The sequence below is a fragment of the Glycine max genome, chromosome 7 (genome assembly GCF_000004515.6).
Source record: "Glycine max cultivar Williams 82 chromosome 7, Glycine_max_v4.0, whole genome shotgun sequence".
NCBI classification, from domain to species: Eukaryota; Viridiplantae; Streptophyta; class Magnoliopsida; order Fabales; family Fabaceae; genus Glycine; species Glycine max.
This window is the reverse complement of record NC_038243.2, coordinates 11190636-11205963: the sequence shown is the minus strand read 5'-3', so window position 1 is coordinate 11205963 and position 15328 is coordinate 11190636. Positions and strand designations below refer to the sequence as shown.

General features: G+C 33.3%; 2 protein-coding genes across 3 annotated transcripts; one reads left to right on the top strand and one right to left on the bottom strand.

Annotated features, from left to right (window-relative positions):
* Nucleotides 1-460: 460 nt before the first annotated feature.
* On the bottom strand, nucleotides 461-4139 carry LOC100811704 (uncharacterized). Of its 2 annotated transcripts, XM_003529000.4 has the most exons (4): nucleotides 3714-4139; nucleotides 1578-1736; nucleotides 1350-1461; nucleotides 461-1098 (listed from the first exon to the last, which is right to left on the bottom strand). In XM_003529000.4, exons 1-4 carry the CDS (start codon nucleotides 4059-4061, stop codon nucleotides 917-919), a joined length of 801 nt encoding a protein of 266 aa, XP_003529048.1. In that variant the 5' UTR covers nucleotides 4062-4139; the 3' UTR covers nucleotides 461-916. The 2 variants fall into 2 exon arrangements, with proteins under 2 accessions (XP_003529048.1, XP_014633406.1); XM_014777920.2 differs by lacking the exon at nucleotides 1350-1461 and having other exon boundaries at nucleotides 3714-4138.
* A 5251-nt stretch (nucleotides 4140-9390) lies between these two features.
* Nucleotides 9391-11139, top strand: LOC100819727 (hydroquinone glucosyltransferase). Its single transcript, XM_014777410.2, has 2 exons — nucleotides 9391-9986; nucleotides 10310-11139. Exons 1-2 carry the CDS (start codon nucleotides 9395-9397, stop codon nucleotides 11137-11139), a joined length of 1422 nt encoding a protein of 473 aa, XP_014632896.1. The 5' UTR covers nucleotides 9391-9394.
* The last annotated feature ends 4189 nt before the right edge of the window (nucleotides 11140-15328 follow it).

Sequence of the window (15328 nt, the reverse complement as noted above, 5' to 3'; positions counted from 1 at the left end):
TAAAATCTTTAAGCTTCCAACATTTGCGTATAGAAAATAATGCCATTTTCCCTATAGCAAAGAAACTGCTATTCAGCAGCACATTACGACTTAGGGTTGTAACCGATCCCAACCCTAAAAGGTTCATATGTAACCAATTAAATAAAAACTTAATCAGTTCAATTGAAAAAAAAAAAAACTTCAATCATTTGAAATCATTCAAAATTAAACAAATAAGCCGCCCCAATATTGGTGTGCTTTTCACAAAGATTACCATGATTGTGCAGTTTTGCGGAGACTAATTCTTACCATTCAATAAAAATAAATAAATAAGGAGGCTAATTCTTTCCATAGCAAATTGAACATAACATAATTTTAAGACTTGATAGAGATGGAAGAAAGTTGGAATTAGGTCGACAAACAGCTTTTAACAGAAAGGGTTATTCCTTTCAAATGCACGCACAAACACACAAAACTAATATCTTTACAAGCATTTTCTTCCTTTCTTTCCAACAGACTAGTTTTACATTTGCAGCACAGCAATAAACAAAGTGTATGATTAACATACTAAATATAACATTATAACAATAACAAACCAAGCCTTTTCTCATAAGTAGAATTGCCTACACAGATCATTCTTCACCATTGAGTTCTATCATATACCAAAATTTCAGTAAATGCATAGAGTAATGTATCTTTTAACTTATTCTGAATTAAGCAGAAGAATAAAGCTATAGTACTATTTATTTTCCTCCTATGTTTACTATTTAATCAAGGAAAATCAAATATCCTATGATTGAAGAATAATGGTGTTTAAATTTTCCTACTCAATCAAGCATTCACAATAGAGGAGTCATTTGGACTTTGGAGGACTCAAATATGAAGTAGCCAGAGTAGAGTAGTAGTGAGAATCAGGCCTAAGACATGAAGATGGCCATTAATTTGGGATGAAATTTACGCCAGTTTGACCATTGTGATTAAGAACTTCAAATTCTCCTGCAGTAAATGACTGGTCTTTCTTGAAAATTGGGCGTCTAAGTTGGACGTATCCACAGTAATCAACTTCGTACACTGTAACATCCTTTTTGAATGAAGAAAGAGCCACCCCAACACCTTCCCCTACAAAAGGTGCAATGCAATTAGAATTCAGTTTGTAAAAATCACTTGCACACTTCAAAATAGAGGAGCATTGAGCACCTTCTTCATTCATTGATCAACAGGTTTAGGTTCAAGCACTTTCTTGCTTTATAGTAGTAAATTCCATTCTTGCTCATTAATATAACATGGGGAGTAACTACAGAAAGATTGCATTCACAAATAAAAAGGTGCCTTTCTAGATAGAATGATGGACAAGAAATTGAATATTATACCGTGTGTGACAAGCAGCAAGTTCTCAGTATGATATTTGTCTGCAAGGTCTTTAACTATTTGCTTATATCTAGGCCTTGTGTGCAAATTGGGATCTTCTTCCCACTTGGGCAACTAAAGTTTCTCAAGCAAAAAAGTTTCATCAGCACCAACAATGTTTGCATACTTATATACAATTGTCAAGTGTGCCAAAAATTCACAGTTGAAAATGAAGATAAAGTCCTCTATACCTCTTTATAGACCCGTTCCACATTCTTATCCACTGTCCCAGCCGGAAGCATGGCCTCACGCTCTGATACATCAAAGCCCCAATTTCCATCTTTAGGAGCCACCTCAAGTCTGATAGCGTCCCTGCTCATCATTTCACATAACCCATATTCAACAGAGACCTGCAGTTGTGGAAGTGAGGGATAGAATTTTATAAACTCAATAGCTGATGTATCTACTCAGGATTTGTAAGTAATGTAATATTTTATTAAAGAGAAATATGAAACACCATGTCATTCTTTCTCTCACAAAACTATACAATTCTACTTCTGCAGATGAAAATGAATCTCTATGATACAATGTGTGCAGTGTGTATGCATGCAGTCTTCACCACTAGGCCAAGGTTTAAATTTCGACATGTATCCCTCAAAGGTAAGCATCTCAAATGGACAAATCAAACATAATCGTGCAGCAATGTTACTGGAAAATCTATTTATACATAATTTTATTTTAATGTAAGACAAATTAATGCTTGACCTTGGTAGTTGGTACACTGCAAGAACCACCTCCGAAAATCAAAGGTTGTTCAGGACTTAATGTTATTCTGTTAAACATGTGAGAAAATAAGAACGTCCTATTGTTGATTTCTTTTGAATAACAAGTTACGATATAGTCAAAAAGAGAAAGACTCATTTTTCTTTTTTTGAATCCATTAACTAATCATAGTGAATTTTTCCGGGATCCCTTTCCAACAAGACCACATTATTCAAGAGCATGATCCAAATCATATCCAGATAGTACTATATTATACACAACATAAAAATGCCTAACTGCTTTTCCTCTTCTTTTTTTTAAGGTAAACATTCCATAAATTTCATTAGAATGTATGAGTTTAATTTTTATGTATAGTCAGTGTAAAAGTAAAATATTTTACTTTGAGAACCAATCAGAGATCATCATTAGCTTAGAGTAAAATAGTTATTGTAAAAGTCAAATAATTTTTCATAACTGTTCATATGATTAGATAACGAATAAACTATTAATTTTGCCCTTAAAGTATTACCTTCTCTTTTAAATAGTCTTTAAAAAATGAAATTTTATAAGTTCTTAAACCGTGCTACAAAGTCCCTTAAGTATTGAAAAGAATCCTCCAAATCAGTCTCTCAACGTTGATAAAATATACCAATATAAGAACTAATTTGACGGATATTCGATACTTAGGGACTACTTATAGCATCTCCAATAGGTGTAATTTAAGCAAATTATTTTGAGTTCTTTACCTTATGTTAATTAGTTCCTACAATGTCACATCATAATTAACCAACTCATATATTTTACTCTTGGTATAATTTTAAGTAACTCTTAAATTATCCCCTTAAATAATCCTTAAATGACAAAATATATTATTTTTTTACTCATAAGCAACAAGTGCTTGTAAAAACAGCCATAGATTAATTTTAAGCAACTTAATATGATATGTAAATCATCTCCGGTGGTAAAAAAAGATTAAGCAATGTTGTTTAAAAATAAGCAATTTGTTAAGCAACTAGCAAGCTAAAATATATTTTTCATCTCTGTAAATATTGAAATGTTTCCAATAAATATCGAAATGTTCACATATGTTTTTCATCTCAATAGATATCGAAATGTTCGAATTTCGTTCCAGCAAAATTTTTGGTCTGTAGTCCTGATAAATTTTTTTATCTGTTTTCATTGAATTTAAGGACTACTTAGGAGATAGGGTAATACTTGAGGGGCCGAATTGATGGTTTATTCATTAGATAACACTAGAGTACAGTGCATACACTATTTACTCTAATAATAATCATTTTAAAATTCATAGTTAAAGTGATCTCTATTGAATTCAGATTCGTCGGTTGATTATTGACTTGTTTCGTGAAAGACATGATCTAATGATTGTGAAATTGATTCTTTTAAAATTCGACTTATTTTATTTTACAAAACAGAAACAACTCAAAAAAAAATATTGCCATCACTAAAAGTTTAAAAATCTAGTACCGCATTAGTTAGTGAGTAAAATAAACCCCGCATCAAAACAGAGTTTAGAAAATCAAATCTATAATCCCAATTAAACTCTGACATCCATATATTCTGCAAAAAAAAAAAAACAAAAGGAGGAAGGAAAACACGATTTTGACCTTGAGTTTGGAGGGATCGATTGGGACGTCATCGCCGACGATGACGTTGGGGTCGTCGCCGGCGGCGATGGCAGAGAGTGCAACGACGACTTCGGCGGCGGTTTGGATGCATCGGAGGAAGGGAGAGACGAAGACGCGGTGGAGAGTGAAAGGGAGGTTGTTGCGGAACTTGCGACCCGTGGCGAAGGCTCGGACCCGACCCTGTTGGATAAGGGGTGGGTCCCAGGGTCGGGTAGCGGTGGACACCCACATGGGTTCGAAGTTGTCGATGCGATCGCCGTGACGCATTACGACGACGTTCTGGTAGAATTCGGGTGTGGAAGTTCCCGCAACGCCACTTGAAGCCATTTTCGGGACGGAAGTGAGGAATGAGGAAGGAAGAAAAATGGAACAAGTTGCGAGGAAGAATGGTTCATGGTTACTTGTGTTTTTGGGGGTATTTATTCGGTTTGGTTCATATGTTTGATATTATATTGTAGAATAATTTAAAATTTTTATTTTTAAATTGATTTTATAATAAAATATTTAAACATAAATTATATCATTTTAAAATTAATTTTAACCAAAATTAATTCCTTTCAAAAATTATTTTTTAATATTTATCCTAACACACTTTATTGATGATGAAATAATGTATGTTTGATTTGTACTTAGAAATTATGTGGCACACGTTCTAATGTAAATCCAACTAATAAAAGGAAAAGCAAGGGTCCTATTTGATAAAATTAAAAATACTTTTACAGTGCAAAATCCAAACATGGTTTTAATGAATTTTGTGATGAGTTTTTAATAGTTTTATATTTTTTTAAATTGAGTTTATAATAAATTATTTTTTATTTTTATTATTTTGTTTTAATCATTTCATTTTAATCCTTATCATATTTTGTTTATTTTGTATTAATTTATTTTAAAAAAATATTTGATAGAGACCGATGCATACTTTAGGATTAAAAATAAAAATATCTATTATAATGGCTAAAATAAAATTATAAAGATAAAAAATATTTTTTTTTGTTTTATTAGCAACAGAAAAAAAAATTAATAGTGCTAAAAAATATTCATTAATCTATGAGAAACAAAAACATATTTATTTAAAAAATAAATTACTTGAATATATAATTGATAAATCTTGGAGATTAGCTTTTCGAGAGGCTTATGCCGAGAATATCTGCGGAGTATATTCCGATCATTGCGTAATTTTAGAGCATCATCTCTAGTTGTGTTGATATAACTAACACAATTTTTATTACTTTAATTTTAAACGATTGAATTAATTTTTTTAATAGGTATTTTTTATTAACAAGTTGTTTAATTTATAAATATTATATTTTTCTCTCCTAAAGTTAAATAATTCATGAACAATATATAATTGTTAATATAATCGATTCTCTCTGATTATAAAAATTACATGTAGCACATTAAAATAATATTTTTTAATTAAACAACACATTAAACAAACCTCATTATACATACTCTTAATCAGATGCGGAAATAGTGTGGATGATTAAGCGAAACCGACCTTTTAGATATCAAGCTGTGTGAACAATGTAACATACTCTCATTCTAAGCAAAGTGTCCACACTCACTGAATGACCAAATAGGCAATGAGCAAACACATGCATTTGGATTCTTAAAGTAAATATTGATGTAGCAACACACAAGAACTAATTCACACACAAAACCAAGAGACTCTATTAAGCATTTGTCTGCAAAAGAAAATTAAAATCATTAAAAGAAAGAAAAGATTGACAATATTAAAAAGCAATTAAAATTAAGTAAAATTAAGAAGTTCCATGACATAACATCATTTTATGACCCACATGATTAAAACTTATTAAAACTTATGGCAAGAAGTTAACATTACATACCTCGACTGTGTTCACGAGTTCAAGCATTCCAACTTGGGCTTGAAGGAACTTAACATACTTCGTAGATGCATTAAGCATCTCAGCCACGTTCATCTTTGGTCCACCAGGAATTAACTTCCCAAGTTGTTGAGTCTTCTCAGTGATATTTCTTGTCCTTTCTCTCATTGCTATGATCTGGGGAGATACGATTCTCTCGCAACCTTTCTTCTCACATTGAAGATCCACACAAGTACTACCACATTGTGGAACCTCATAGAGTTGTTGTTGGAGTTCCTCTACTTGGAAGGAGAAGTAATTATGATAAGGCACAACAAACTTATCTAGGAAATTGGATGCTAGTGTTGGTGTAGTAAGCGCTCTTGCAATGAAGAGAACATGTGTTCTTTTGTTGTTGTTGTTGTTGTTTCTCGTAGTAGTATGGTAGATAATCAAATATAAAAAACATAAATGTATTGGTCTAAACACGTTAACAACCATAAACAACACATTCAGATCAAACAGCGGATGCAGAAAAAAAAATAATTTCAGAGGTACCTATCTCCAGCCATTGTTATCGACCTTCAGCCTTCACAATTTTAGCTTTCTAGACCCTCACTCACTCAAACTGGATGGTGTGTTTTATCTAAAGAGAGGAGTAGGCTTCGTGATCAAAACTGAGAGCACCAGAACCAATAATTCCAAATTTATTAATTAAAGAAAAACCAGAATCCGAAAAATTAAAGGAAAAACCCAATGGTGCAAGTTTTGATACAAAAATCAAATTCTTAGAAAAACTTGGAACATAAAATGTCTTTTCTCAATACAAAATAAAACCGCTGCTTAAAACTCAACTACATGTCCCAATGGCTTCCACATGTAAGCTTATCTTGCCTCCTAAATAGATGTACTGCTCGCTTACCATTGACCTCCTTAGGTTTTCCATACCTTACAAGGTATTAGAAACATGGATTGTAGAACCAGAATCAATCCATCATGTGTTATGATTAACACTAATCATATTAGATTCATAACAAATAAAAGTAAATGGAGTGCCTTTCTTGTCGAGTCAGGTCTTAAATTTTGAGCATTCTTTCTTCACGTGCCCTTTTTTCTTGCAAAAGAAATACTTTGACTCTTTCTTTATGACTAGCTGAGCATGAATCTTGCCCTTATTCTTGGCTTGATCCCTTTTCTTCTTTTCCTGAGCAGTCAAATATGCACTTTCACCATATTTCATTATTAACCTTTCCTCTTCTTAAACACACATAGTTAATAGCTCATTAATTGACCACTTATCCTTATGTGTGTTATAAGAGATTTTGAAAGGGGCATATTGCACAGGTAGAGTACATAAAATGTAGTGTACTAGGAAAGAATCTAACATGGTAACTTTCAAGGTTTTCAATTGAGCCACTATATCCTTCATGTGCATAATGTGATCATGCGTTCCTCTTATCCCATGGAGCTTTAAGGATTAGAATTTCATTATAAGGGTGCTAGCAAGGGCCTTATCAAATGTAACAAATTGATCATCAATGGCCTTCAAAAGATCCTTGACCTTTTCATGTTGATCGACAAAACTACGAATACTAGCAGATATATTGGTTTTTATGAACATCACAGAGAAGCAATTAGATCTCTCTCATTTTTCATAAAGATCAATAACATCAAGAGTGCTAGTTTCAGTAATATATACCTGATGGTTCATTTTTTCTAATGGCATAGTCAATATCCATCCAGCCTAGATGAAGGAGAATTTTTTCCCTCCAAACCTTATAATTGTCCCCTTTCAATTCAGGAATATCACACTTAATACTAGGAATGCTCGCAGATTGATGAACTGTAGAGTTCAAACATACATTCTCATTATTCATAATTTAAGACTAAATAAAATATTATGTTTTACCATGTAAAATATGCATTAGTTTATGAACCTAGTGACATAAAACTTGCTTGTGGGCTAAAGTCCTACTCAATTAGATTCAAATTTATGATGAAACTATCAAATAAAGTTCCTTTTTTTTCCTAATTTCTGTGGGTAAATTAAAAAATATAACCTGATATTTTATCCTAATTAGTCATACAAATATAATAAAATTCATGTGGGCAGATTATATTATATTACATATGATTCATCACAACTATTATTTTATATGTGATTTTAACACTTAATATATATAAACCTAATCAATTAAAGATGTTGTGACTATTCTTTAATCAATTAACATTAATTAATTCTTAATAAAGAGTTAAATATTTGCATAACATTTTTAATAATGCAAATAATTGAATAACATTACATAAATATTATTTAACATAATTTTGCATGTACAATAATCATAAAATCATACATACAAAATTCAAGAAATAAATAAATAATATATGCATATCATATTCAATAAAAGAAACCACGCAAGCTCTTTAATCATTAATTTTAACGTGCATAATTTTTTTTATAACTCAATATTGCATGCTTAAATAAATATAAAAAATTAAACATACAATTAAACTAAATAAATAAATAGTTTAAACATATAATTCATAACTAAATCAATTTAGTACACAAATAAATAAATTATGAGCAACATGATATTATTAATTATTAATTAAAGATGTTAAGGTATTTCACAAAAACCTTTAATTGTAATGCATGTATATGGCTGGCAACGTAGAAGTTCCTTTTTTTTTTTTTTTTTACAAACAAATAGTGAATTTTGAAAAACTGTGGGCCAGCCAAAACTCAATGGGCCTTCACGGAAAATTCCAAAATATTAGCCAACCATGGCCCGCATTGAAATCAACTGGTGTTTACAAATGTCAATGCAATAATAGCGTACAATAATAGTGTATCATTGTCTTCAACCTTGAGCTAGGTCGCTTTTGACCGATTGTGACCCATGGACCTGAATGGAAACCTAATGGTTTCAGCCATATACAAAGCCAAAATTATCATTTTAAATCACAGATAAAAAAGGAAATCGATTCCAATATGATTTCAGTCTTAATATGGATTAAAATGTTCAAAAATAGAGTGCCCATATCTAAAAAAACAACATATGAGTGTCAAAAGAAGCAAGACAAAGACAAATAAAGTTCTGATACCAAAAAATAAAAAACATCAACGTACTAGTCTAAACACATTAACAACCATAAACAACACATTCAGATCAATCAGCATAAGCAAAGAAAAATAATTTTCAGGGGTACCTACCTCCAGTCATTACTATCAACCTTCTTCAGCCGTTTTAACTTTCCAGATAATATTAAATACTATTTTGTCAAAATTTTATTTAGGTAATTCATGTAATCAATTTCACCTAAGATAAATTATATTTATTATATTTTTTAATTAATGTTCTAAAAATATTAGTTAGCGTTATTTTTTCAACTAATATGTTCTTCTTTTTTTTTTATAAAGAGACCCTTCTAATTTCTAAAAGCTTGTCAGTTTCAGTATTTTTTTTTTTATCGAAGTCACTAGTTTATCAAAGATTTTTCACGTAACTCTCACATTTTCAAAACTCAAAACAAAGATATGCGTGCAATTATTAATTATGTTATGTCTTCATGAAACATGAACTCAAATGAAAATGTAACATAATCTGTAGAATCAGTTCAATGAATTTCCACAGACCGATAACTCCAGTTCACTTTAATTTGCAACAATTTATGGTGGCTTTACGGTACAATCCTCAAATCCTTCAGTTTGTATTTGCGTATAGTATATATTTCATTCAAACCAAGAGAGAAAGGGAGTGAATAACTCTTTCTATAAATTCATCAATGTTTCTATAAACCATGTCCACATTATGTGATCAAATTACATTTGAACTAATGGAGGTCACAACTCACATAGCCATTGTTTCAGTCCCAGTATACAGCCATCTACGCTCAATTCTTGAGTTCTCTAAGCGACTAGTTCATCTCCACCGTGACATTCATGTCACATGCATCAACCCTACATTTGGTTCACCTTGCAACAACACCAAAGCCCTTTTTCATTCTCTTCCCTCAAACATAAGCTACACGTTCCTACCACCAATTAACATGGAGGACCTTCCACATGATACTCACCCCGCAATCCTAGTTCAAGTCACCATCTCTCGTTCTCTACCACTAATCCATGATGCATTGAAGACACTACATTCTAGCTCAAACCTCGTTGCAATCATTTCTGACGGTTTGGTAACACAAGTGTTACCCTTTGGCAAGGAACTCAATATCTTGTCCTACACATATTTCCCATCCACGGCTATGTTACTATCACTGTGCTTGTATTCTTCCATGCTAGACAAGACAATTACTGGTGAGTACAGAGACCTATCAGAACCTATAGAGATTCCTGGTTGCATACCAATTCGTGGGACTGATCTACCTGACCCTCTTCAAGATCGATCAGGTGTAGCATACAAGCAATTTCTTGAAGGTAATGATAGGTTCTATATTTATTTTCTCTTTGATAACTAGTTTAATTAGGGTTTCTCACTCTCTAATATAAAACAAATTATTAGATTATTTCCTAAAACTACATGTCTATGGTTAGTTAAGCCTTTCAATTTACAAAAAAATAACTGATTTCACTATATTATGTATCATGTAGAGATTAATTGGGTTATGTTAGTTCCAACCATGCAATAATTTTTTCGTGGTGAGACTTTTTAGATATTTTCAAAAGTTTCAATCTTTGGGTCCACTACGAGAATAATTTTAAATATATTTAGTTAATGATACATAATAATTTTTTTGAAGGTAATGAAAGATTCTATTTAGCTGATGGTATATTGGTTAACAACTTTTTTGAGATGGAAGAAGAGACCATAAGGGCCTTGCAACAAGAAGAGGGAAGAGGAATCCCTTCTGTATATGCAATAGGACCCCTTGTGCAAAAGGAGTCATGCAATGATCAAGGAAGTGACACAGAATGTTTGAGATGGTTGGACAAGCAACAACACAATTCTGTCTTATATGTTTCCTTTGGAAGTGGTGGCACACTTTCTCAAGATCAAATAAACGAGCTTGCTTGGGGTTTGGAATTGAGTGGTCAAAGATTCTTGTGGGTGTTAAGACCACCAAACAAGTTTGGCATTATTGCGGACATTGGTGCTAAAAATGAGGACCCTTCAGAATTTTTACCAAATGGGTTTTTGAAGAGAACACAAGGGCGTGGTTTGGTGGTACCTTATTGGGCATCTCAGGTTCAAATCCTTGCTCATGGTGCAATTGGTGGGTTCCTATGCCACTGTGGTTGGAACTCCACACTTGAAAGTGTTGTGTATGGGATTCCACTAATAGCATGGCCACTCTTTGCCGAGCAAAAGATGAATGCTGTTTTGTTAACTGATGGTTTGAAAGTGGCTCTTAGGGCTAAGGTAAATGAGAAGGGGATTGTGGAAAGGGAAGAGATAGGTAGGGTCATAAAGAATCTACTGGTGGGGCAAGAAGGTGAGGGAATTCGCCAGAGAATGAAAAAGTTGAAAGGTGCTGCTGCTGATGCATTGAAGGATGATGGATCCTCCTCAACAATGACCCTAACACAGTTGGCATTAAAGTGGAAAAACTTAAGCTTGGGGGTTGCATAATGTAACTTAAACTTTTGCACAATTAATACAACTTATATTGTGATTGAAAAATATATTTCAACAAAAAATGGAATTAAACAAAATCATAGAAAATTATTGATGCAATTAAGAAAATTGCATAATAATGTTGAAGAACATAACTAATTGCACCAATAATATTTTATAGAGTTGAACTCTATTTTTTTTTCTTGGGTAAGTTAAACAAATTCACTTATATACTACTGGCCGAAAGATAGGCACTTGCATAATATGTCTGTTGTTACTCTTTTTTTATTTTAAGGAATTGAAATTGTTTCTTATATAATTAATTTGGATTTGCTTTTTTTTTTTAATCAATTATGTGTGAGGTTAAGAATTGAAATAAATAGTAAGAATAAAAATTAAAAGATAAAACTATTTTAAAAAATAGGGTAAGTTAAACAAATTCACTTATATTCTACTGGCCGAAAGACAGGCACTTGCATAATTTGTCTGTTGGTATTTTTTATTTTAAGGAATTGAAATTGTTTCTTATATAATTAATTTGGATTTGCTTTTCTTTTTTTTATCAATTATGTGTGAGGTTAAGAATTGAAATAAATACTAAGAATTAAAATTAAAAGATAAAACTATTTTAAAAAATAGGGACCATTAAATATCATAGAGTGAAACAATAGATATATAAATTAAACAAATACATAAGTTTTTGGAGGTTATGCTTTTGTCCTAAAATATTTTCTACATGTTTTACAAAGAGTCCGTTAACAAATTTCATTTTGTTACATATTTATTAAATGTCAAAACTCATCCTTTTATTCTTTTTTTTAAATGACTAAAAAAATTGTTATGAATAAAGAATAGTTCAACCCATTTAACTTAATTGAGCCTATAATAAAAATGAAATAATAAATAAAGATAAATAATACAAGAATTTGCACCCATATGTGGACCCAAAATGTCAGCTTTTATATCTCTATCCATTCTAAACTATATCTACATATTATATATTTTATTGGCACTTGTAAATTATTTTTTATCATGTCACATCACATATATATTTTGCTTACAGTACTTATGTCTTTAATTTGTCAATCTGTCTTTTGCTAAAAAAAAATAATTAACATTTTGTTTTTTAAATATTATAGCTACTAAAATGGATGTAGTATTATCAGTCCTTCCCATAATTTAAATTATAATGGTGACATGTGCAATGCATGAAAATATTATATTTTAATTTCTGAAATTGTTATTTCAATTTATTTTCATCACATATTATTTAAGAGTTATGAAACATAAAATTTAGAGAAGTGGTTGCAAATATCTGACCTATTTTAAGTTTTGAAAAACTTCTTTTATACATTACGTTTGACAATAAAAAAAAATACTTAAGAACATCAAAACATGACTTAATTAAATTAGTTAACCACAGACATTGATAACTTTCAAACTTCATGAAATATACAAGTCCTAAATAACAAGAACACGTGAAGAACTTGAAAGTGAATAATGTTGAGACTGATAAATCTTTTTGTGAAAGCTTGTGTCCCTAATTCTTTGATTCCTAAGCAGTAGGTGTGTGTGTGTGTGTTTTTTTTTCCAATGTTAGTTGATATGACTTTTGCATAAGGGTGTAAAAGTAGAGTTTCAATTTTTCAGACAAGCTGTATCAAGATTTGTTTTAGCATGGATCACAGTGAAACATAGGGCTGAGCACACAAAACCATTATCCAACCCGCACCCGATTAAACAGAAGGAAAAAAGAGACTAGGGACATGCTAGGTGCACCCAACAATGTTGCTGGTGCACCCAACAATTATGTGAATGGGCAAAATTGTCCTTAGCTTAAAATTTTAAAGTAAACGCGCACCCACAGGCTCCCCCCATCTTTCTACTTTCTTTCTTTTCTTCCTTCCTTCTTCCTCCGCGCGTCCAAGCTGCCATTTCCGTTCGTTTGCGAAGCTTTTGTGGTGCCATTGCTGTGTTTCTGCCGTCAAGGTTAGTATCCCCTATCTCCCCTCCCCTCGTAGGTTCACTATTTATTTAGTTTAGGAGAAGCTGGCTTTAGGGTAGAAGACTTCGAAATCATCTGAAAAAAGCGAACCTGAAATGTTTTGTGCGCCCCGGAAGAAGTTCTTCCGGTAGCTTCTCCGGAAGAGGGAATAATTTTTTTTTTTAAATTAATTTTGTTTTTTTTTATAAATGAAGTTATTTTTTTTATAAATTAATTTGTGTACGTTTTGTTTTGTAATAATTGAAATATTTATGCTTTCATGGTGGTAAGTAAAAAAAATTAATTAAATATTATATATTAGGTTAAATTTTTGTTTTTTATATTTGCATAAAAAATTTGGTATTAGGGTTAGGACCTAGTTGAGTGTAAGATATATGTTTAGTGGTTGAGTGTGTAGGGTTTAGTTTAGGGTAGTCAACAATGCTTAGGGTAGTGTGATTAGGGTTTATAACGTAAGGCTGAAGATTTATGTAAATATATGTAGGTTTTTAATTATATGAATAGTTTATTTGACCCAAAAAAATATGTGTTCTTCATGATTTGTAGATCATGGTTAGAACACGAGGTTTAGGTTATGCTTTAGCTAGGGTTATAGGTAGAGGTAGACAGGATGAGCATGATGCAGTTGATGTTCCCTGGAGGCGTAGGCCTACTGCATCAGTCCGTAGGCAACGGGTACATATTGCAGTTGATGAAGGTGTTTCTCAGGTGACTGAGGATGTACCTCATATGGCGAAGGATGTTCCTCAGATGACTGAGGATGTCCCTCATATGGCTGACGATGTTCCTCAGATGAGTGAAGATGCGCCTCAGATGACCGCGGATGTAGATGCGACTGTTGCAGAGGACTTAGGTCGTAATGGTGCTAAGGGATCACATGCTGATGAGGGATTCCCTGGTGGTCCACGTGACCCATCAGTGCTGACTTCATTTGCGGAGCATGTTGCAGATGCCATTTGGACTGGGCAGGTATTATAATTTATTAATTTTTTCTTCTTCTTGATTTGTTTGATATTTGTATATTTGGAATGATTTGTACTTCAATTCAGGAGCGTCCTGAGCTGAAGTTGGTGTCGCACGGGAGGAAGGTGGCATTAATTGGGAGGCCAGTGCCTAAGATTGAAGCTGGTTGCCGCCACAAGATTAAGTCCATTGATCGGGTGTTAAGTTGTAACCGGCGATCCTGGACTTATATTCGCATTTGTGGAGAGGAGGCACAGAGAGACCAGCACCTTCCACCTTCTAGTAGGAGAGTTGATGATCACACTAGATGATGTGTCGTCACTCCTCCATTTGCCTATTAGTGGCGCCTTCCACAGCTTCGAGGCTCTTTCTATGGACGAGGCGATATTTTTGTTGATGGAATTGCTTGAGGTGTCCGGTGAGGAGGCTAGAGCCGAGACAATATGAGCAGGCGGGCCATATGTACGCCTCTCATGGGTTCGGGAGATCTATGAGATGAGATGCCAGGCACGACGATGAATTGTAGCAGTTCGTGCTTATCTCCTGCACCTGGTCGGTTGCACTCTTTTTTCTAACAAGAGTGCAGCAAATGTTCATGTGGTGCATCTAGCGGCTTTTCACGACCTAGGTCAGAGTGGGGGCTATGCCTGGGGAGCTGCCGCCCTGGTTCATATGTATGACCAGTTAGATGAAGCTTCTAGGACCACGACACGACAGATTGGGGGGTACCTTACTTTATTACAGGTAAATTTTGTGTTCGTAATATGTTACATTAGATTATGATGTAAACATGTTTTTATGTTATGTTAACCTAATTTTTTTTTGTAGTGCTGGATCTATGAGCACTTTCCGAGTGTGCATCAGTGCATCACTGATGATGCGTACGAGGAGACGTCCCCACGTGCCTCCCGGTGGCTAATGACGAAGGCGCGTATGAAGGGAATTACAGGAGCGCCATACCGGGCATGTTGTGATGCTTTGATGGTCACAAACGTGTGCTAGTTGCCTTACAGTGACCATCGAGGGGTTAGGGGGTTTGAGCTGATTTCATTGTTCTAGGGTCAGCTGAGATAGGGTCCTATGGTGGTCACAGTTCGACCGGAGAGGGTGCTACGCCAGTTTGGGTACATTCAAAGCATCCCTCCACCGCCTGTTAGCACTTTGTTGTCATATGATGATATAGATGACAGGTGGATGCATTTCTCGGACCACGTAGCAGCTGTGGGTGACATTTGT